Source organism: Anneissia japonica, unplaced genomic scaffold, assembly GCF_011630105.1.
Source record: "Anneissia japonica isolate Jap-2015-1 unplaced genomic scaffold, ASM1163010v1 scaffold287718_len389476_cov179, whole genome shotgun sequence".
Taxonomy (NCBI): Eukaryota; Metazoa; Echinodermata; class Crinoidea; order Comatulida; family Comatulidae; genus Anneissia; species Anneissia japonica.
The window spans coordinates 331,336-350,998 of NW_022702098.1; the positions used below are offsets into that span (position 1 = coordinate 331,336).

The window sequence follows — 19,663 nt, forward strand, 5'->3', positions numbered from 1 at the left end:
TTATTTTTAACAAATATGAACATTCATAAAAATGTGTTTGCCGCCCTCTATAATTAAGGATTTGGTCTTAAAGATTTAACGATTTAACCAAGGAGGTATAAAAGAATAATTTATACCAACATGCTTTCACCAGCATGTTATTATGAATACGACTATTGTCATAATGTAAAACTTTACTTGGAAACGAAAATAGTGTTTGATTCGTTAGGAATTATAAATCAACATATCAAAAATTATCCAACTAATCAGATGTAGTAGTAGATAAATAGTATATTAGTGAATAAATAAATAAATAAAATTAATAATATTTTATTACTTGAAATCAATGTAAATATATGATAAATTAGATAACTTATATAATACCGTAGTAAACATTAACAAAATACTATAATTTGTATACAACATAGGGCTTTTTTTTATTAGGCTATATTTATATTTTAGATGAACACATTATGATTACAGCTCTTTTCAAGCAATCCATTTTTAAGCAATTCAATCAAAATAAAAAACAGCTAATTTCATTTTTTTTTAATATTTATATATTAATACATACATACACATTATACATGCACTAACAAAATAAGAGGGATCGATCAAAACGAATTATTTAGAGACAAAATTATTCATTATAATGATAAAAATATAAATGTAGTGTGATCAGTCGTGCGTTTCATTCTTGAAATCACGAGATGCACTGATGAGATCTAACAAGATCGAAACAGTAACAGCAAAGTACTAACAGAAATAGTGCCTAGAATAGGTGTAATTTTGCCATACCTGACGTGGAAATGTACTGAATACTCTGTACGTGTGAAAACAATTGCGGAAAAAATCGCAAGTTGTTCTCAGATTTGACTCGAATCCACGATTATGTGCGTATATGTATATGTATATATATATGTATATATATATATATACATATATATATATATATGTATGTTCGCATATATATATATATATATGTATGTGTGTGTATGTATATATGTGTATATGCATGTGTGTATATATATATATAATATATATATGTATATATATGTGTATGTGTGTATGTATATTATATGTGTATGTGTATATGTATGGTATATATATATACTGAACGTAGAGAAATGTACTATACCTTATGAGAAAAAGCTGCATGTAATTGATTCAATTAATTTGCTTTAGTAGTTTTCTTTACTTTATTGTAAAATTCGAACTTACAATTCTTGTGTACTGCCAACATTAAGAGATAGGCGATGTACACCCATAAGCATATAATAGAAAATGTAAACCAAAAAAAAATGAAAAAATAATAGTAATAATGAAAATTTGTTAAAAAAATTAAACAGAGAATGAAAGTTTGTAGAACGTAGAGAATGGCTTGAGCAAAGATACGTTAATTATGTTTATTGAAAATGAGAGAAAGGAGGAAAACCAAATAGTTAATAATGTTTAGTGAATGGGTAAGTGTGGTTATGTAAAGGGGTGTTGGTACGTTTATGCTGGTGTTTTCTTGTACATGCGGGGTACGTGTGTCAAAAGTTTGGAGGTGTGTGTATATATATATATATATATATATATATATATATACTAGATAAAAGTAAATAAAAATATTACAGGAAATGTGCGATTTTCTCAACAAAATAATTATAAAACGCTATTTCTTATTTTTCTTTTAATTTTGTTTTATATTGTAAAGAATTATAAAGCATTGACAATATGAGAAAAAATTTGCCCAGTGGCTGTCTCTTATACACATCTAGATGTGTATAAGAGACAGTATATATACAATGCATGTAAATAAAAATAAAACTTTTATGAACGTGTATTCTCAGATGAAACAACATTTTGAATAGTGTTAACAGCTATGTTCAATATGACGAGTCCTTATCTACAAAAATATTAGTTTATGCTTGTTTGTTTACTCTTTTGGTATAGTTTCCATTTATATATTCTGTATAACTACTCTATATATCATCTCCTGAGTAGGTACAAACCAATGGAACTGAACTGTTCAACAGTCATAATATTTACAGGTGTTTTTAACAGGAAAGAAGGCGGTTTTTTGTGTACTGCAAGTAACGTACAAACCACCACACAGTAATGGATTGGATAAATCTAACGCAATGTCTAATATTGTATCAATGTTCCATAACAGACTTATTTAAACATGGTTAATGTCAGATAAATCTTATTTACAGATTTTTTTTTTATTTTAATTTTTAAAATTTTTTAATTTAACATGAGAATTACACGTCTACCATAATACATCACAACGATTTTCTCTATCTTCATTGATTCATCATTTCTTATTAATGTTAGTAATACACAAGATTGGTAATTATATTGTTTTATAATTCCTTAATTCCAACTAAATTCAATTCTGTGTTCATTTCCTATTATTTTTATATGGAAAAAGTATATTTTACATTTACTGAAATACCTACCAGTGAGTTATGACAATCAACATTACATTAATTTAGGTATTGAACATTAACATTAATTCCTTTACAGGGTTTCTTCAACCGAGAGTTTCCAATGACATCTCAGGCCCATAAAAATCCTAGCGTCCTTCCCACTTGGAAATAAGATAAATGAGGAAGTTTTTAATTTTTTTTAATGATGTGCCACTGATGTAGGCGTTGTCATTAGTTCCACAATCCCATAACAGGTACAGAAATTTGGAAAACATGTAATTCAGCTCTGACTGTCATGTACGTTTTTGTTTGGAGAGAATGAATGACAATTAATGGGAGGAAACTTTTTTTAGGAGTAGAGGACCTCGGGGAAGCCATAGGGTATCGCAAGAACCTTCCTTCAAACACCGGAAAACCGTTTCATACTCTCGATCAGGATTGTGTTCATACTATTATAGATGATGTAAACATAATTGACCTTTGGTACTTTTTATATTCGCTATATCAACGTTCCTTGAGTTTCTTCTATTTTTTAACACTCCAAAAAAATTGTAAACAAAAAAATAATTATATTTTCAAACATAACTTGTTAAAGCTATTATGAAAGGGTTGTACAACAATCAAGTTAAATGAATTAACTTTTGAAAGAAAATGTTATGACATGGATTAAAAAATGTTTAAACAAAATATTGCTTCAGAAAGAAAAATGATTTATACACCTCAATATAATGCAGGCTGTAACGAATACTAGACTACCAATAGTATGAACACTAGACTACCAATAATGCTTATAATAACTGATCGACCAATCATCTCTACCTCATTCGATTCTGTAAGCGTATCAATGTTGACAATTGGGCTGGGAGGTGTCTGTGGATTTTTGTTTAAGCCCTTATAGGTACGTCCATCTGTCAATAGCGAAGAGTTTCTAGCACAGAGGCAGGAATAATTCCCGGAGCTCGTGTTCACTTTAGGGGCTGCTACGCACAGATCAGAGCATCCGCCATTATGACCCTCGCAATAGTTAACAATCCCTAAAGAAAAAAAAAACTCTTAGATCATCTTCCTATAATTACAAATACGTTTTCATCCTTCATGAACCTTTTTTGAATAAAGTATTTCTTGAAAGAATAAAGGATATAATATTGATTTCAATTTTGTTAGCATTCAATTAACCTCATGTGGAATTCCCTCAATATTTGTAAATAGTTAATATTTAATTTGTTTTCTAATTAAATATATTCCATAGTAACTTGGTTAGTATAGATATTAACTCCAACCATAATGATGACTTACAACCTGATATTGTGCTTGAAATGGTGTAAATCCAGTATATTAATTTATTATCAGTAATAATGATTATCAGGAATGAGTTAAAAAGTGCCAATGCTTCATTGTATAAGCCAACCAACGAATGTTCATCATCTTTGTAGCTAGGCACTATGGCTCGTACTCGGTAAAATACGGTGTAAAATTATTTACCTTCTATTTGCTTTTGACGGTGATAGATCTGGATGCCCATTGGAGAGAAGAGTCCATTAACCAGAGTGGTACGGTTTCCGCCGTTGAATTTGTTCGCTCGAATAATGCTCTTCTTATTCCAATCGGTCCAGTAAACATAGTCTTCAAACACAGCAATGGAGAATGGATGAGGCAAAATTGTTTCGGATTGGAGGATGGTACGTCTACACAGGCCACTGTAGTCGATGCTGCTCAGACTGTGCACCTTAGCATCCACCCAGAAGAGAAGATCACTGACTAGGTCGATGGTTAGGCCACTTGGCCATTCGATGTCCGTATCTACAAGTGTTAGTCTTTGCTGTCCATTCATTCCTGCACGTTCAATCCTAGCTCTCTTACCCCAATCTGACCAGAACATGTAACTGCAGAAATAAATTTTGCAAAAGAAAATTGGATATTTTTAAATGCTTATTCTATTACAATTACAAACCAGACATACAAACAAGAAAACAATCAAAATGAAAATAAATCAACTTACCCTATTCTTGGGTCAACAGTAATAGCTCTTGGTTCATCTAAGCCCTCCGATATGAGAATGGCACGTTTGGTTGTATCTTCCAGGCTTGCAACTTCAATGGTGTTGGTTCCAGCATCAGTCCAGTACATGTTATTAAAGACCCAGTCAATACAAATACCATCTGGTGTGTTCACAACAGTAATGACCGCCTCTGGCTTACCAGTGCCATTGATGTCGGTACGGAAGATCTGCTCCTGGGTGATGTCAGTCCAGTAAACCTGCTTCTTCTTGATATCGTAATCCAAAGCCACTGCTGCTTCCTGATTGTTTACTATTATTCGGTATTCCCTTTTAAGTGGATCGTATTCGCGTAAATCAACACGGTTAGCAAAAATGACGAGTGGATCTGTTCCAATAGCGCGACAGTATGACTTGTGTTCAAGAATATATCCCTCCTGACAGTAACACTTGTAGCCTCCTTCATGGTTAACGCATCCCTGGCTGCATACCTTTAGATTTACCTGCTTGCACTCATCTATATCCACGCACTGATTGGTATCATCCAACTCAAGGCCGTCTGGACAGGAACAGGAGTAACCAATTGGCAAGTCAATGCATTCTGCATTGCTGCTACAGTTATTTATGTTCGTAGCACATTCATTAACACCTACAAAACACAGAATAGAGAAAACAAATGGTTATTGTTTACAACACGTAATAACATTTCAAGACAAAGTTATCAATAAATGAAATGAAATGTAATGGTTTTTGAAAAATATTCAAAAAATATGAACCTACCACATTTTGAAATCTCTTCATCAGACCCATCACCACAGTCGGGATTTCCATTACATGTCTGTGTCATTAAGATGCATCTACCGTTCTTGCACAAGAAATCCCCATTTGCGTTGCATTCTTTAGAAGCTTAATAATGAAGAATACAACATGAAGGAATTCTAGGGGAGACCGGGGTCAGTTGTTACAAAATTTACATATTGTTCCTTAATTACGTAATTGAATGAGACAAACACACATTTTCTATTCTAATGCAAGAACAGTATATTGGGTATAAAACGAAGCAATTACAACTGTCATATCAATCTGTTAATTAATCATTAATTAAAATAATGAATTGTCAACTGTAACAAATTACCCCTGGTCCGGGGTATATTGTTATACCATGTGGGCAAGTTGTTACATTGTACAAACTAGATAAAATGTTTAAAATATGCAAACAAACATGCTTTAAAGTGTATAAAAGAGACAACATTATCATTCTAGCCTTATGGTTAACTGTAAGACCGCACTATAATGCATTTTAACTACTCAACAAAACAGTCAATCAGAAATGTCCATTTCTTCTTTACAATGATCGCACGTGTGCCCCTCCTTCGGTACACTCGCTATGTGGCCATCCTTGTTACAGTAACAACTTACCCGTAACAACTTACCCCACGTGCTATTTTTATATTCAAACACAGATAGTTTTGCCTGTAGGTAGAAATGTGTGGTAATGGCCTATGAAAGTGTTAGGTAATGGTCATGCTTCACATAAATATATAAACTTTCTTTATCCATCTACTTGAGGGAAAGCTATTACAGAAACAGTTTGTCATAAAAAAAATTACTTTTGGGGTATAAAAACAAACATTTTACTTACATTTCCTGTCAGGCATTCGGATCGTCACGCTACGGCCGGCGATGATGGATCTTACAGCGCGCTATAATATGACACCGGTTATACCTACCTCTACTTTTCCTATTTGGGGATAAGACCACTGTAACAATCTACCCCTGTAACAACTGACCCCCGTCTCCCCTACTCTTTGATATAAATATCTACAAATTAGTATACAATTCCTTATAAAGCATAGGCAAACAGAAGTACCCAAGAGGCTTTGTTGATTAAAAGTCTGAGATAAACCCTTTCAGACCCTCTATTCTCTATGAATCCGGTGCAGAGTTCAAATCTTTTCTAGAATGCAAACTCACCACTAGGACATGCAATATGTTCATCAGACTTATCAGTACAATCCGGAGCTCCATCACATTCACGGACTTCATCGATGCACGCTCCGTTACTACAGATGAACTGGGTAGGGTAACACGTTATCACTGCTGCTTCAAAATAAGCAGTAAAAAGCTGCCGTGATCAGTATACGATCTTCAGTTAGAACATGTAACGGGCACAGTTATTTTGTTAAAAAACAAAGAAATAAACAATTTTTTATAACATAATTTTTAATGTACTTACGACATCCATCTTCATCAGACCCATCTGTACAGTCTGGTGCGCCATCGCATTTCCAACTGGTGTGAACGCATTCGCCATTATTACATTCAAACTCAAGAACCGAACAGCGGCTGTGGTGTGGTGTAGGAGCACAGTGGTCGCTGGACTCGTCGGAAAGGTCGGGGCAATCGTAGTCACCATCACACTTCCAGAGATCAGGAATGCAGAAGGAATTATTGCACATGAACTCATTCGGGGCGCATGTTATTGGTGGGCAAGAGGCTTCTTCAGTGTTATCGCCGCAATCGTCATCCTGGTCACAAACCCAACGGTTAATTATGCACTTTCCGTTTCCGCAAGTGAATTCATCTGCGGTACATGTTACGGCCTCTGAAATACCATAATTATGTTTTAGAAATTAAGTAAAGATGCACAAAACAGTTTCATATTAAATGATCTTAATATTTTAGTGCGAGATATGAACACATTCATTTGGGGTAATATAGAGTAGATTACAAATTCTTTCAAACTTACCACAATTAGCTTCATCAGCACCGTTGTCGCAGTCTGCGTCACGATCACATTGCCACGTTGCCGGAATGCAGATACTGCCCTCACCACAGCTGAACTGGTCAGCTCGACAAGTTCTTGCCTCTGTAATAACAAGGAAACAAACATTTAAATAGATGTAGTTTATTAACATTCTAATGGTTCAGAATGGATTGTTCTATAGAATGTAGAGAAGGTTCTAAGTGACGAATCACAATATACTGTATTTGCAGTTCATAAACATAGCATTCTGGTGGGTCATACGAGCATGAATTGGGTGCAGAGTTTAGAGTCTATTTTTCAAGAATAGGATGAACTGCTATTAGAAATCTTTGTTGTTTGCAAGTTCACACAAAATGGTATTCAATACTTGTTTTGGTACATGTTTAACAGTCTAATTTGTCTGGAATCAGTTTAATGTGCGAAGTCCTTAGCCATAAAGTATCCAGAGTTATAAAGTTAATAGTTAAAAGGAAGTCCTTTCTATATCCAAATTTCAGGAAATTATACGTTTTATGCATGCACCGACGTGGGAATTTTGTTTTATATTGTTTGCTGAATGGTCTTCTTTAAAAATATAACAGTCTAATATGACCACAACATAAGGAAGTTCATTCTTTAAATGTTTAGTAGTCAGTACAGAGAATTATGATTTGTTATCAAAATCATTATACACATGTTAAATCCAATTTACAAAAATTAAAATAATAAATACGTTTTCAGTGCACGCGCCGACGTGTAAGAAAACGTTTAGGGACTGGAACCCAGTCTAGCCGACGTGGAAATATTAACCTAATAATTGTGTTAATAATGCGGTTCCAAAATAAATTTTATGACCACAACTTTTAAGTTAAATAATAATGCATTTTTATTGTACCGTCACCAGCTGGGAAAATAATTAAATATGCATAAATGTCTTCTGTGATTGGTTGAATGCCACTGTTCCCTGATTTCAATGCTTAGTGGTTGGATAGTAGGATATAATGAGTAACTCTCATAATAATTTCATATTTCGAAAAATTGTTTGGAGTAATGATCGCGTTCCATGATAGATTACATCCACAGCGTGCCCTTAAGCCAACATTTCAAAATTAAATAAATTGCGTTTTTCCGAATTACGACAGACTGAGTAGATTAGGCCTACTGGTTAAAATGTAAAAAATTGAGATTTTTTTTAAAACACGGAAAATCACAAATTTATATTCAGTACATTCTTGACTGTCTTGGAAATGTGGCTCTTATCAAATTTGTTTGGGTGCGTTACTCTTTGTAACACCCCAACTACTGGATATACGGGCCTGGAAATTTTAGCTTTTTTTACCACCTGCCAATTACAGTTTTATACGCTTATTAGATATATTCTCAATTTTTCATTATTTTTTAAAACATTCTTTTTCCACTTCCAACACTGTGTGATTTGAAATTTACATACCACACACGTCGTTGCTCTTCTTCAGATTCTGTGTTCATTTTCGATCTCAGTGATCGGTGGTTATTTTTGACTTTCTTTTTAGAAACCAACTCCCTGCAAAACTTGTTTTTTGTTTGTTTGTTTGTTTGTTTGTTTGGTTTTTTTTTTTTTTTGATTTATTTTTTTACCGAATAGCATTCGTTAAAATAATGAAATAATAATTCATTAATCAAAAAGTAATAATTAAAATAATATGTTTTCGCTTTGATGTAATTTTAGAATAACAAAATATAATAAAATTTTATATGCCTTTTAATAAGGTTATAGGAATCAACGCACATGTATAGCCTATCCTCCCAGTGATTGATTTTGTATTAACCATACATTGTGACATAGATAATAATAATAATAATAATAATAATAATAATAATAATAATACAATAATAATAATAATAATAATAATAATAATTAATAATAATAATAATAATAATAATAATAATAATAATAATAATAATAATAATAATAACAATAATAAAAGAACTTAACAGTGTACCGTACGTTATCGCGCAGCCGATTTAATTACATTCCCTCTTTGATTAATACTTAGACAATGCAGAAAATTTATTTTGTCTATATATTTTTGTCTTTGGTTTAGGTAGGTGGCATTGGTTCAAATTACGAAAGTGCGTTCTACAAGGGAACAGTGAAATTTCCCTGTTCCCTGGTTCTACGCAATATTGTTGGAATATAACAATATATTGCTTATGTCTTTGATTTTTTTCTCTACATAATGGCCTGAAGAATGAGATAAAATTACCTGATCTTTTTCAAGAGGAGAAAAACCTTGAATTTTGAAGAGCTTAAAGGTCATTAAAAACTCCTCAGAAGTCGAGAAAGCTCATTTCCGGCCATCTAGGAATCCAAATTTTCCCGGAGAAGGTCCCCAGGACCCCCTTGTCATTTTGGGGGGTTTTTTGAGACATTTTGAACCACCCTCTTTCATAGCTTGGATCCGCCTTTGGCTAGAGTGCATTTCCCATGTACTTCGAAATTATTTATAAGTACACAATACTTACCAACACATCGTTAATCAGGAATGCAAGATGACGCTGTGTATATACAATTGATAAACTTAACATTTACTCGTGAATTGCTAGGTACGAAAACGTAGGCTAACATTTCCAAATTGTCATTTTTGTACTTTTTGAAAAGCGTACACACACCTTCAACCTCCTCCCTTCAGTGTACGTTTTGTACGCTCGTGAAAATGATGAAAACAATGGATGACTTCTAAGGCGATAGATCTATCTAAATTTTTCTTGTGTTTGAGAGGGGGGAGGGGTCGCCCCAAATTGGCGTGGCATGCCATCGTCTCAGGGCTGGTATGGACGATGTGGTTTTGATGGCCTTGTCAGTTTAAAATTCTTCTTTGGTCTGTGAAATTTGCCAAAAATTTATATTAAGACGTTCATAAACAATCCAATTAATAATAAACTTTATTCATTTCCACCACCTATGGTACAATACAAACCAAGAAGGCAATGCCTGTAAGCAGGTCCGGTGCTAACTTATAAATTAATGCCTTAAATAAACATCAAACGGATACAAACATGGCCCTTAAATAGCCTAACTCTCCCGAGAGGGTTATTCGAGGAGCTGAGCGTATTTTGTTATTATAAAAGACCAGAATTAAATACTCGACACAGAGCCGGGTATCGAACCCGGGTTCTGACGTGCAAGAGGCAGGAACCATACCAATTTGCCAAACGCTCAGCTCAAAACACCAACTAATTTTAAACAAGACACTAACCTGTGTAATAAAAGTAGTTCAGACAGTTTAGATATAAATGGGGGAAATCAGATAAATCATTTTTTTTAGTCTACCCTATTTACTAACACACTTTAAAGTCATCAACTAACTCTTCAGCAACTAAAAAATAAAGCAACTAAAAAATAACACTGAGAACTTAAGCTACGTATGACCCCTCAAATTTGCGCATCTGTCTCGAAAAATGTCTGATCGCATGTCTTAAGTGTTTTATCCCATTTACGCTTTTTAAGCGAAGGTGTGGATCCAGTTAAAGATATATTTGCCAGCAAGGTTAGTTTTGGTAAAATGATAAAACATTTCTGATTCGTATATGTGTTCATGAACAAGGTGCGTTACGATGTTATGCGAAGTAGTAGTACTTACGGCATACGTCGGACTTTTCGTCAGTCCCCTCCCGGCAGTCAGGTTCACCATCGCACTTCCACCTGCTTGGTATGCAACTTTGGTCGTCGCAAGTAAATTCTTCTGAATTGCATGTATTCTGCCCTTCAAGACAGAAAAAAAAATTCATAATTATTTAGGTCATTTAAAATATATTACATTCTGTGAAATTTTTTCCTGAAGGCAAGTGTCAACTATTTAAGAATTTATTACATATAGGTTATTGTTTTTGAATTCAATGGTCAATATGTAAAAGAAGACAGGAAAGTTTATATATTTAACAGTCTATTATTAATAGGTGGATGGATGGATGGGTGGAACGGCTACAGAGTTTAGCTAAGACAAAATCCATTCGTGATTATAGAGACACTCCATGGAGACCGTGCTAACCAACTGAAGAAATTTCAGCAATAAATGGGTCGGTGACATATTTACTGACTAATGTCAAGCATTGGTCGATCAGGTTCATTCTGACTCTGGGAAGGACTGTCGTAATTCAGTTGCAGAGCTAGCTGAAAACTGGCCTTGCCATTTTATGACTTGTAAAGTAGAATATAGAATTTCATTTAGCTGCATCAACCATCAATACGATGAATGCTTAAAGGCCCATTCCCGGAAGAACGTTACTAAAAGGAAACAATTATTAGAAAAATGCACACAAAATTCATTACTCTAATTATTATAAACTACAAATACGTTGTGTGCATACTGCATTCTTTTTCGTCGGAGCCATCAGCACAGTCGTTTTGACCGTCACATTTCCAAACCGCTGGAATGCATATATCGTCTTCACATTGAAATTTATCAGGAGCACATCCACCGAAGCCTACATTAAAATACAAAAATTTTACAAGCATATGCATTAAAATATTTCTTGAAAATCATCATAACAGAACATATTAATGTATTTAAATATTCTCTGACACAGAATTACAGGTCAAGTCATGGCAAGAAATATGGCAGAAAAATTGGAGGAAAAAACATGAAAATTTATACATTCATCACATAATAAAATATTGATGTTTTTGTTGAGGAAACTTTAAAATATATTATGAAAACATGAGTAAATAGACTGTAGAGTGTGTAAGAACGGGAACATTAAATGGGAACTTCTTAGACTAAGTTTGACAAAGAAATGATGATTATGAATTCATGTTGAAAATGAAAATGAATAAAAGTGGTGTTTTACCACACAAGGAAAAAAAATGGGAACTTCCGTTTGAATTCTAATCTTCATTTTATGAGAAATTGAAGTGAAATTTACATGAGATTCTACGCGCACGTGAGTATCAATATTCAGAGCAACTGTTTGTAAACGCAGCGATATCGATAGAACGAATATAGAAATAGAACTTATGTGATCATGCTTTTATGATGAATACTTTTTGGGTAAACTCTCACTCCAATTACTTATAAAAAAAGGTCAAATTTCAAACTTATAAATATTCTCATTTGATTTTACTATATTATTTCGAAATCTCGACTTTAAAACCTGTGATTGCAAACAATATAAGCTTTGATCTACACTAATAAAAATAATAATAATAATAATAATAATAATAATAATAATAATAATAATAATAATAATAATAGTAATAATAGTAACACCATCAACGAAAAAACATCAACAATAACTAGATTTACTATATCTGTTTGTAAAACAGAACATACGGCTTTTCGTCTTTACTATAATTAGAAGTGATGTTAAAATTTAAAAAGTCTAGCGTAAAATAAAACACGGAAAACAAAAATAAAAACATACAGAAAATTATGAAGAAATGTATGAAATTAAAACACAATAAAAACTTGAACTATCAACTGATTGCTAATATATAATCTTCAAAATATGTAAAATGATGTCATAACTTGATATGCACATCGTTGATATTGTCTTTGCTTGGACAATATTTGAAGAAGATTCAAGCAAGGAAAATGAAGAAAGTGTAGGTCAAAAAAAAAAACGGGATTGAAGAAGAAAAGTAAGTTAGAAAAAACAACGGCTAAAAACAAAACAAAAAAAAAATAATAATAATAAATAAATAATAATAATTTAAAAAAAACATCTCGTAGTCTCGAAATCTCCGATAAAGGAACCAGGATAGATAATTAACTTAAATAGAATTCTAATATACAAGAAAGGGCAAAAACGCCTACATATGATGCGTCAATTAAATAAATTTAAAATTGATACCAACTTTCTTAAAATGTATTATACTTCGATGATATCCAGTATGATTTTGTTTTTGTTTGATCGTCTGTGTTGGAAGGTCTACTTAAAAAAAAAATTATACGTAGAGCGAGTAAGATGGCATACTTAATTTTATGTGATATGAAAATTCTCTTTTAAACATGGTCACACGTATTCTATCCCAACCTGTCCTATTTCAAAAATTTCCTCCCCTCATTACTCCGCATTAGGTTTGCATTACACCCAAACCAGCCAATATAATAAACCATTTGTTTCGACATCCATTAATTTTTCGAATCATTAGGTTTATTAGGTAATCTTTTTTTATGTTTAATTCTGAATGTCTTTTTTTATTTCTATTTTCTTTCATTGCAATGTTATTTCATTTTTTGCTGTTTTAGACTTAGATTTTAAATTATAACATATAATTCTTTTAATAATGATAATTATACTTAAATTAATATAAATATTAAAAATAAAATTTTTAACGACCGCTTTTATTGATATTTAATATGTACAGATAATAGTTGATATAATATTATCAATTTTGAATTTTGTATATAAAATCTTTCTAAAAGTCCATTATTCAATTGATAGGCCTATATGTATAGTTTTTCTCCGTATTGATGTTTTTGTGTTGTCTTGATGTTCCATATTTTTTTTTCTTAAAAAATGTGTATTGTACAAAACACAATTTTCTGATGTATTTTATATTATTATTGGACAAATAAATGCTGAGGATAGCAGCGCATTCGTAATAGAGACAGTAGAGTATATTAACCCTATCAGCCGCCCATACAAAAAAGATCTAATCAGCCGAGTGTTTCTGGAGCTCCTCATTGGAGCTAAAAATCAAGTAAAAATAAACAGGGAATATAACTCGACGATAGTAAGACTATAGTAGAGACTCAACCACTGCACGCTATATGAGCCGACCGTGAGTAAATCAGCCTGTCAGTTCATTTTTAGTTCATAGCGATTCAGTGATTTAAGCAAACATTTTCATGCATATCTAATTGCTATAATGAGAAGGAAAGTTAAAATTGCAACAAATAAAATCTTTAAAAGGTATAAAGTAAAACAAAACACGAAAAACAAAAATACTAATAGTACAAAAAATAAAATTAAAAGGAAAAAATGAAAATCAAGTTCACAACTAACGCAACGTTAGTGAAACTCGAACATTGCTGCAATGGTAATCTTATAGTCACGTACATCGAGACTCAACCATTGTGCGCTACATGAGTCCACCTTGTGTATGTTAGTGCAATTTTAGTTCATTGACATTGAGTAATATCATGTTAATTCAGTGATTGAGAGCGAAAATTGTTCATGCATTCCACGGTAATTCTGCGTTTAACCTAGTTTCAGCTAGTTTGAAAAGCTTTAGTTAACGCAGTTAGAGTTTATATAGTTTAGTCACTGGTCCAAAAACATTAAATAAATGGTCCTCGTATCCACACCCCACCAAAGTTTTAACATTTCGTTATTAAAACATTACAAACTATTCTAAAAGATTTCATTTAGGTATATTGATACTTTTATAAAGATATTTATGCCTGGGATTTTGAACCTTTAAGCAACCCTCAAAATTCACAATCAAATCTTGGCCTCCACTAAAATTTTCCTTCCGTCGGCAGCCCGGAATTTTTGCAACATGCGTCTACTTGCCACGTACAAAAATTTATGAGAATAAAAATCAAGCAAAATTACTTACCTAAAGTAGATCTGATAATGAAGCAGGTTAGGCAACATAATAGCAGAACATGTAGTTTTAATAAAGAAACCATTTCCTACAGTAGTAATGTGATATTCTAGTTGTATAATAGTCAGTAAGTTTCGGTTACCAGTTTGATTTACAAACAAAACTCCTGTTCAAGTAGTATCGCGTGTTGCCTGTTCGGCGGGTCTTTTCATCTGAATAAATAGGCGCCGCAGTTGTATGAGCTTCTCTGAAACTCTCTATGGATATGACGTCAGATAATACAACGCGCAAGTAGAGATCGATGTAGTATTTTCAAATCGGTCTCATGTCCAAGATCATTATATCATATCTCGTAAAATATCTCTCTTCATAGCCCAACAAAAAACTAAAATACAAAACTGCTTAAAAATTTGGAACAATTATATAAAAGTATTCAAACAGTTAAAAGCTATAAATGCTACAAAATGTTTATACAAAACAAAAAAAAATGTAAAAATGTTAATAATTTATATTAAAATGGGCAGGAAACAGTCAGTTACAAAGTAGTTTATTACGAAGATCAGCAGGGAAATTGTGCCAAAACAAACGAAAAAATAAACACATTTGTCTTAACCAAGGCACGATTAAAAGCCAAGTTCTCGGGATGGTGTCTTCCAGTGAATGTCCTACCTTATAAACCATAACCTCTCCTTTCAATCTGCACTGACACTGTTCTCATCAGAATACATAACGGCATCACTGCGGTCATATATCAAAAGAAAGAGGTGGCTCTTGTAATTCTTGACTTATTGGTTGCTTTTGACTTCGTTGATCATCAATTGATGGTCTTCACCTTTGCTTTGGCAACTCTAATCTTGCTTGCTTTAACGCTCTCAATTCATTGATAAGTAACGGTGTAGAATTCCACTCCTAAAGTAATTACATGTAGTGTTTCCCAAGGATCCATTTTGGTTTTACTCTCTATTCTCTTTACATAGCCCCACTATCCCAAATTATTTTTCTCAATTTTTTATCATTTTACGCTGACAATTTACAACTTTACATTCCATTTGATCCATCAAAGACATACAATTCAACGTTTCGAAAATTGTCTTAAAGATGCCCGCTCTTGGCTCTAAAGCAGTCTTATATATCTTAGTTAAAACAGAATTTGAGTTCATTATTTTCTGCACTAATCACATGGGTCCACATTAGTTAGATTGACTTGTATGTGTAAAATTAGTCCCAAATTTTTAAATGATTTACATTATTAAGTTTATACGCATGGATTGGGTTCACATTAAAAGTTAGATCCACATTAGTTAGATTTTATGTATAAAATATATAAAAACAATTTAAATGGTCCGCATTATTAAGTTTCTACGCATGAAATGGGTCCACATTTAAAACTAGGCCCTATGGGTCCGCATTAACTATAGTTATATTTTATGCATAAAAAAGGTAAATGTTTTTAAACTGGTCCATTTTGAAAAATGTTTGTAAGTCCACATTAGCGTTTAGATAAAAATGGGTCCTAGTTTTTAAAAAGCCCCACATTACTTAACAGTTTATATGCATGACATTATGGGCCCACTTTTTAAAAGACGTTTCACATTAGTTCGATTTTAGGTATAAAACGTGTCCCGATCTTTAAAATGGTCAACATTATTCAGTTTACACGCATGAAGTGGTTCCATATTTTAAAAGTTGGGTCCGGAATATTAGGTTGATTTTATGAATAAAACACATTCCATGAGTATAAACTGAATAATGTGGACCATTGTAGGTAACCATTTTATACCCAAAATCTAACTAATGTGGACCTATCCTTTACTTATTTAATTCATAAAATCTATCTATTGTAGACTCATCTTTTAAAATTTGTACCCATTTCATTCGTATGATCTAAATAATGTGGACCATTGTAAGAATTTGTACCCATTTAATACCTAAAATCTACCTATGCAGCGACAAAAAGGTGGGTCCACTTTAGATTTTTGGTGTGAAATGTGTTTAAAAAATGATCTACATTGTAGCCGTAGATCGAAACGAGTACCTATTTAGACTGTTTTATTATCTTACAGTATATACGACGATGACTTTAACGTTGATAAATTAGATTAGTGAGTTTGAAATATGTTATTCAAATAGGCTTATATTACAGTGACCCTATTGTATGCATTTGGCACTCTTACAGTATTTAGTGATTCTAGTAATAACATTAGTTATCAGCGAAATTTAAAACCGGAAACATATGCGTTGAGTGCACTTGCTTGCTTATCCTCTCACCACTTTGGCGTACTACAGTTCTTACAGAGGCTCGCTAATTAGCAGGATTAGACTCTGTTTGGCGCAGCGGTTGAGGCTCGGACTTTCAATCGTAAGGTCGGGGTTTCGAGTCTCTGCTGTGCAGATAGATTCGCTTGTGTCCTTGGGCAAGGTTCTTTAGCTACATTGCTTCAGTCCACCCAGCTGTATCAATGGGTACCGGCAATCTGCTATGGACTAACCTGCGATGGACTAGTGTTCCGTCAAGGGGGAGTACAACTCTCATCCGCTTCACACTACAGAAACTGGGGATAAGCCCCAGCCCCATAAGCCCCAGTGGCTTGGAAAGGATTTAGTTAGTTTAGTAGGTAGACTTAAAAAGCTGACACAAACATTTCATTTTTTCTATGAACGTTGCATTTGTGTCTATGCCCCCTCGGGGTTGGTCTGCAGGATTCTCCTTTGGAAATAATTTCCAAATAGTTTACTGTATATGCCTGGTTTTCAAAATGTGGGTTTAGGATTACGATAACAAAAACGTTTACGTCATCAGAGTTTTAGACAACCCTTCCACTACTGTAGCATATCTGTCACACCGTAGGCGATTCATATCTTTTGCTTGAATAATCAATGATCATATTCTGGTCTTTAAGCATACTTTTAACCATGATTTAGGCACGAATGACGAAAATGATAGTGGCGTATTCGTTATCGTTTTCGTAAGGTTGCAAAATCTCAGTGTTATGTCCGCGGAGGTTATGGAGAAAAAAAAATTATCATAAACAGTATACATGGAGTTATTTCATCAACAACATATTATATATAATAGTATGACTTTGCCATGCTTTTGCAACGGTGAGATCGTTGTCGGTAATCTATAATGGTCATTGGTGTGTGTGTGTGCGAACTATCGTTTTCCTGAACTGGAAACTGGCACGCATATCTTACTAAAACAACAATTAGTCAGTGGCGTAACGCCTATGCGCTCTCGTGCGGCGGTCCGCAAGGGTCAAGAACCCTAGGGGCCCCTAACTACATGGTCCTCGATTTAGTATTATGACCCAAAATTGCTTTTTTGATACATAACAGCATAATGTGTCTCTCACATCGACTCTATATCATATACAGTATCATATTCCAATGGCGAATTAAAGGGCCCCTAAATGTTTTAAAGTATGTGAATGCCATTTCCGGCCATTTCGAGGTGCCGTAATAAAATATTCCCCAACCATGGTTGGGCTGAGGTGGTATTGGACATTCATCAGTGAAAGTCTCTCCATTGGCAGGGCCGTAGCCACCGGTATTGTTGGTCAGGTTTCAACCTTACCACTATTTGACAGACAACCAGGCACTGCAATCAGTTTATATTTAAAAAAAAAAATATTATGTTATCTCTCACCTTGACCTTTGCCATAGCGAAGGTCTGGATCCGCTCCTGCAAGTATTGATTGAAAGTGTACCATAGCAGTATTATTTTTCGTTCATAGGTCTAATCTTAGATTTTTGTCAATGCCAAAATGCAAAATACTAAAATAACAATAATGATGTGAATAACAATTCTTTCTCTTGCATAAACCTGCCTGTTTTGAATTCAAAGTACAATTCAAAGAACATCATTAAAATTGGTGTATACAATGGAAAATTAGCAATTTTTTCCCAGGGCCTTTGGCAAATCAACCCGACTGGTAGCCCTTGGTGGCCTCCTGGCCCCCAGAGACTCAGTGCTCGCTTCGCTCTCAACATGATACTGCAATTATCGTGGCTCCGGCCCTGCCATTAGTCCAATTAAACATGCCTGGATTCGTCACTCATATCATATCGTTTATTTTGTCGTTACTAAAACATTTAGAGTGCAATGACAAACATTAAAAAACAAGCACATCTAAAATCTCACAATAGAATTGCCCACAAGGACCCAAAAAGCCCCACTCTCAGAAAGCCACGGGGTCCCCTGGCCCAGCGTTACGCCACTGAAACTAGTTATCATTCTTCGATCATACTGACCTCGGTTATTATTTCTGCTAGTAAATTGTTTGTCATATAGGTTCTCCATCTATGTTAAGGTTTATACCACTTCAGTATAGCTGTCTGCTCTGGTTGTATTTAAACGTTAATATTATAGGAAGTGTGCCGGTACGTACCATGTTTTAAAAAAAGAATGTATCGTTCACACTCTTTATCAGGAAAAAAACATTGAGATGATTCCGGACGGAAACCCCTTCTAGATAAAGAGTAACAGAGACTGTTTAATCACCTGACCATATGTAACACTTAAAAACGAAAACAATGAAATCTTTTTTAAAATATCTATATTAAATTCATATTAGAGGGCGCAAGGCAAGATGGTGGTCGTGTTTTCGAATTTGTGGAAATCAATGGAAACAAACTCAGTAAAGGAAGGTAAAAAACTATCGTATATAAGTTGTATTAATGATTTGAATCCTAAGATAATAACAATGTTTAAGTCTGGATAGAAATGTGTTTTTAATAATTATAGACCGATCTCGTTGTTGCCACAATTCTCGAAAATGTTTTAGAAAAAATGTTAAAGTAGAGAGTTTATAAAATAATTTTTTTAATGGAAAATTAGTATATTACAATGATGTTGGTCTGATGTATAATAGGCCTATGAATTAGTAACTGTTTTTCCACAAGGTTCGAATCAATTCTAGGTTCGAAATTATTTATTTTATATATAAACGATATAGGCCTATGAAGAGTATCAAATACCGTACTCATTTGTG

The 19,663-nt window shown here is 33.4% G+C and overlaps 1 protein-coding gene across 4 annotated transcripts; it reads right to left on the reverse strand.

Moving 5' to 3' along the window:
- Window positions 1-1,765: 1,765 nt before the first annotated feature.
- Window positions 1,766-14,849, reverse strand: LOC117103790 (very low-density lipoprotein receptor-like). Of its 4 annotated transcripts, none has more exons than XM_033244410.1 (10): window positions 14,685-14,849; window positions 11,489-11,605; window positions 10,762-10,884; window positions 7,142-7,261; window positions 6,629-6,997; window positions 6,367-6,492; window positions 5,176-5,298; window positions 4,396-5,041; window positions 3,879-4,279; window positions 1,766-3,430 (listed from the first exon to the last, which is right to left on the reverse strand). In XM_033244410.1, exons 1-10 carry the CDS (start codon window positions 14,755-14,757, stop codon window positions 3,144-3,146), a joined length of 2,385 nt encoding a protein of 794 aa, XP_033100301.1. In that variant the 5' UTR covers window positions 14,758-14,849; the 3' UTR covers window positions 1,766-3,143. The 4 variants fall into 4 exon arrangements, with proteins under 4 accessions (XP_033100301.1, XP_033100300.1, XP_033100303.1 ...); XM_033244409.1 differs by having other exon boundaries at window positions 5,173-5,298; window positions 14,685-14,848; XM_033244412.1 differs by lacking the exon at window positions 6,367-6,492 and having other exon boundaries at window positions 14,685-14,848.
- Window positions 14,850-19,663: the final 4,814 nt, after the last annotated feature.

What these genes read in the sequence shown, in the direction of transcription:
- LOC117103790 (XM_033244409.1), bottom strand. Translation starts at nt 14,757, where the DNA reads ATGGTTTCTTTATTAAAACTACATGTTCTGCTATTATGTTGCCTAACC. An exon ending in CATTATCAGATCTACTTTAG is followed by an intron (nt 11,606 to 14,684) that starts GTAAGTAATTTT and finishes ATTTTAATGTAG; the next exon opens with GCTTCGGTGGATGTGCTCCT. An exon ending in ACTGTTGACCCAAGAATAGG is followed by an intron (nt 4,280 to 4,395) that starts GTAAGTTGATTT and finishes TTATTTCTGCAG; the next exon opens with TTACATGTTCTGGTCAGATT.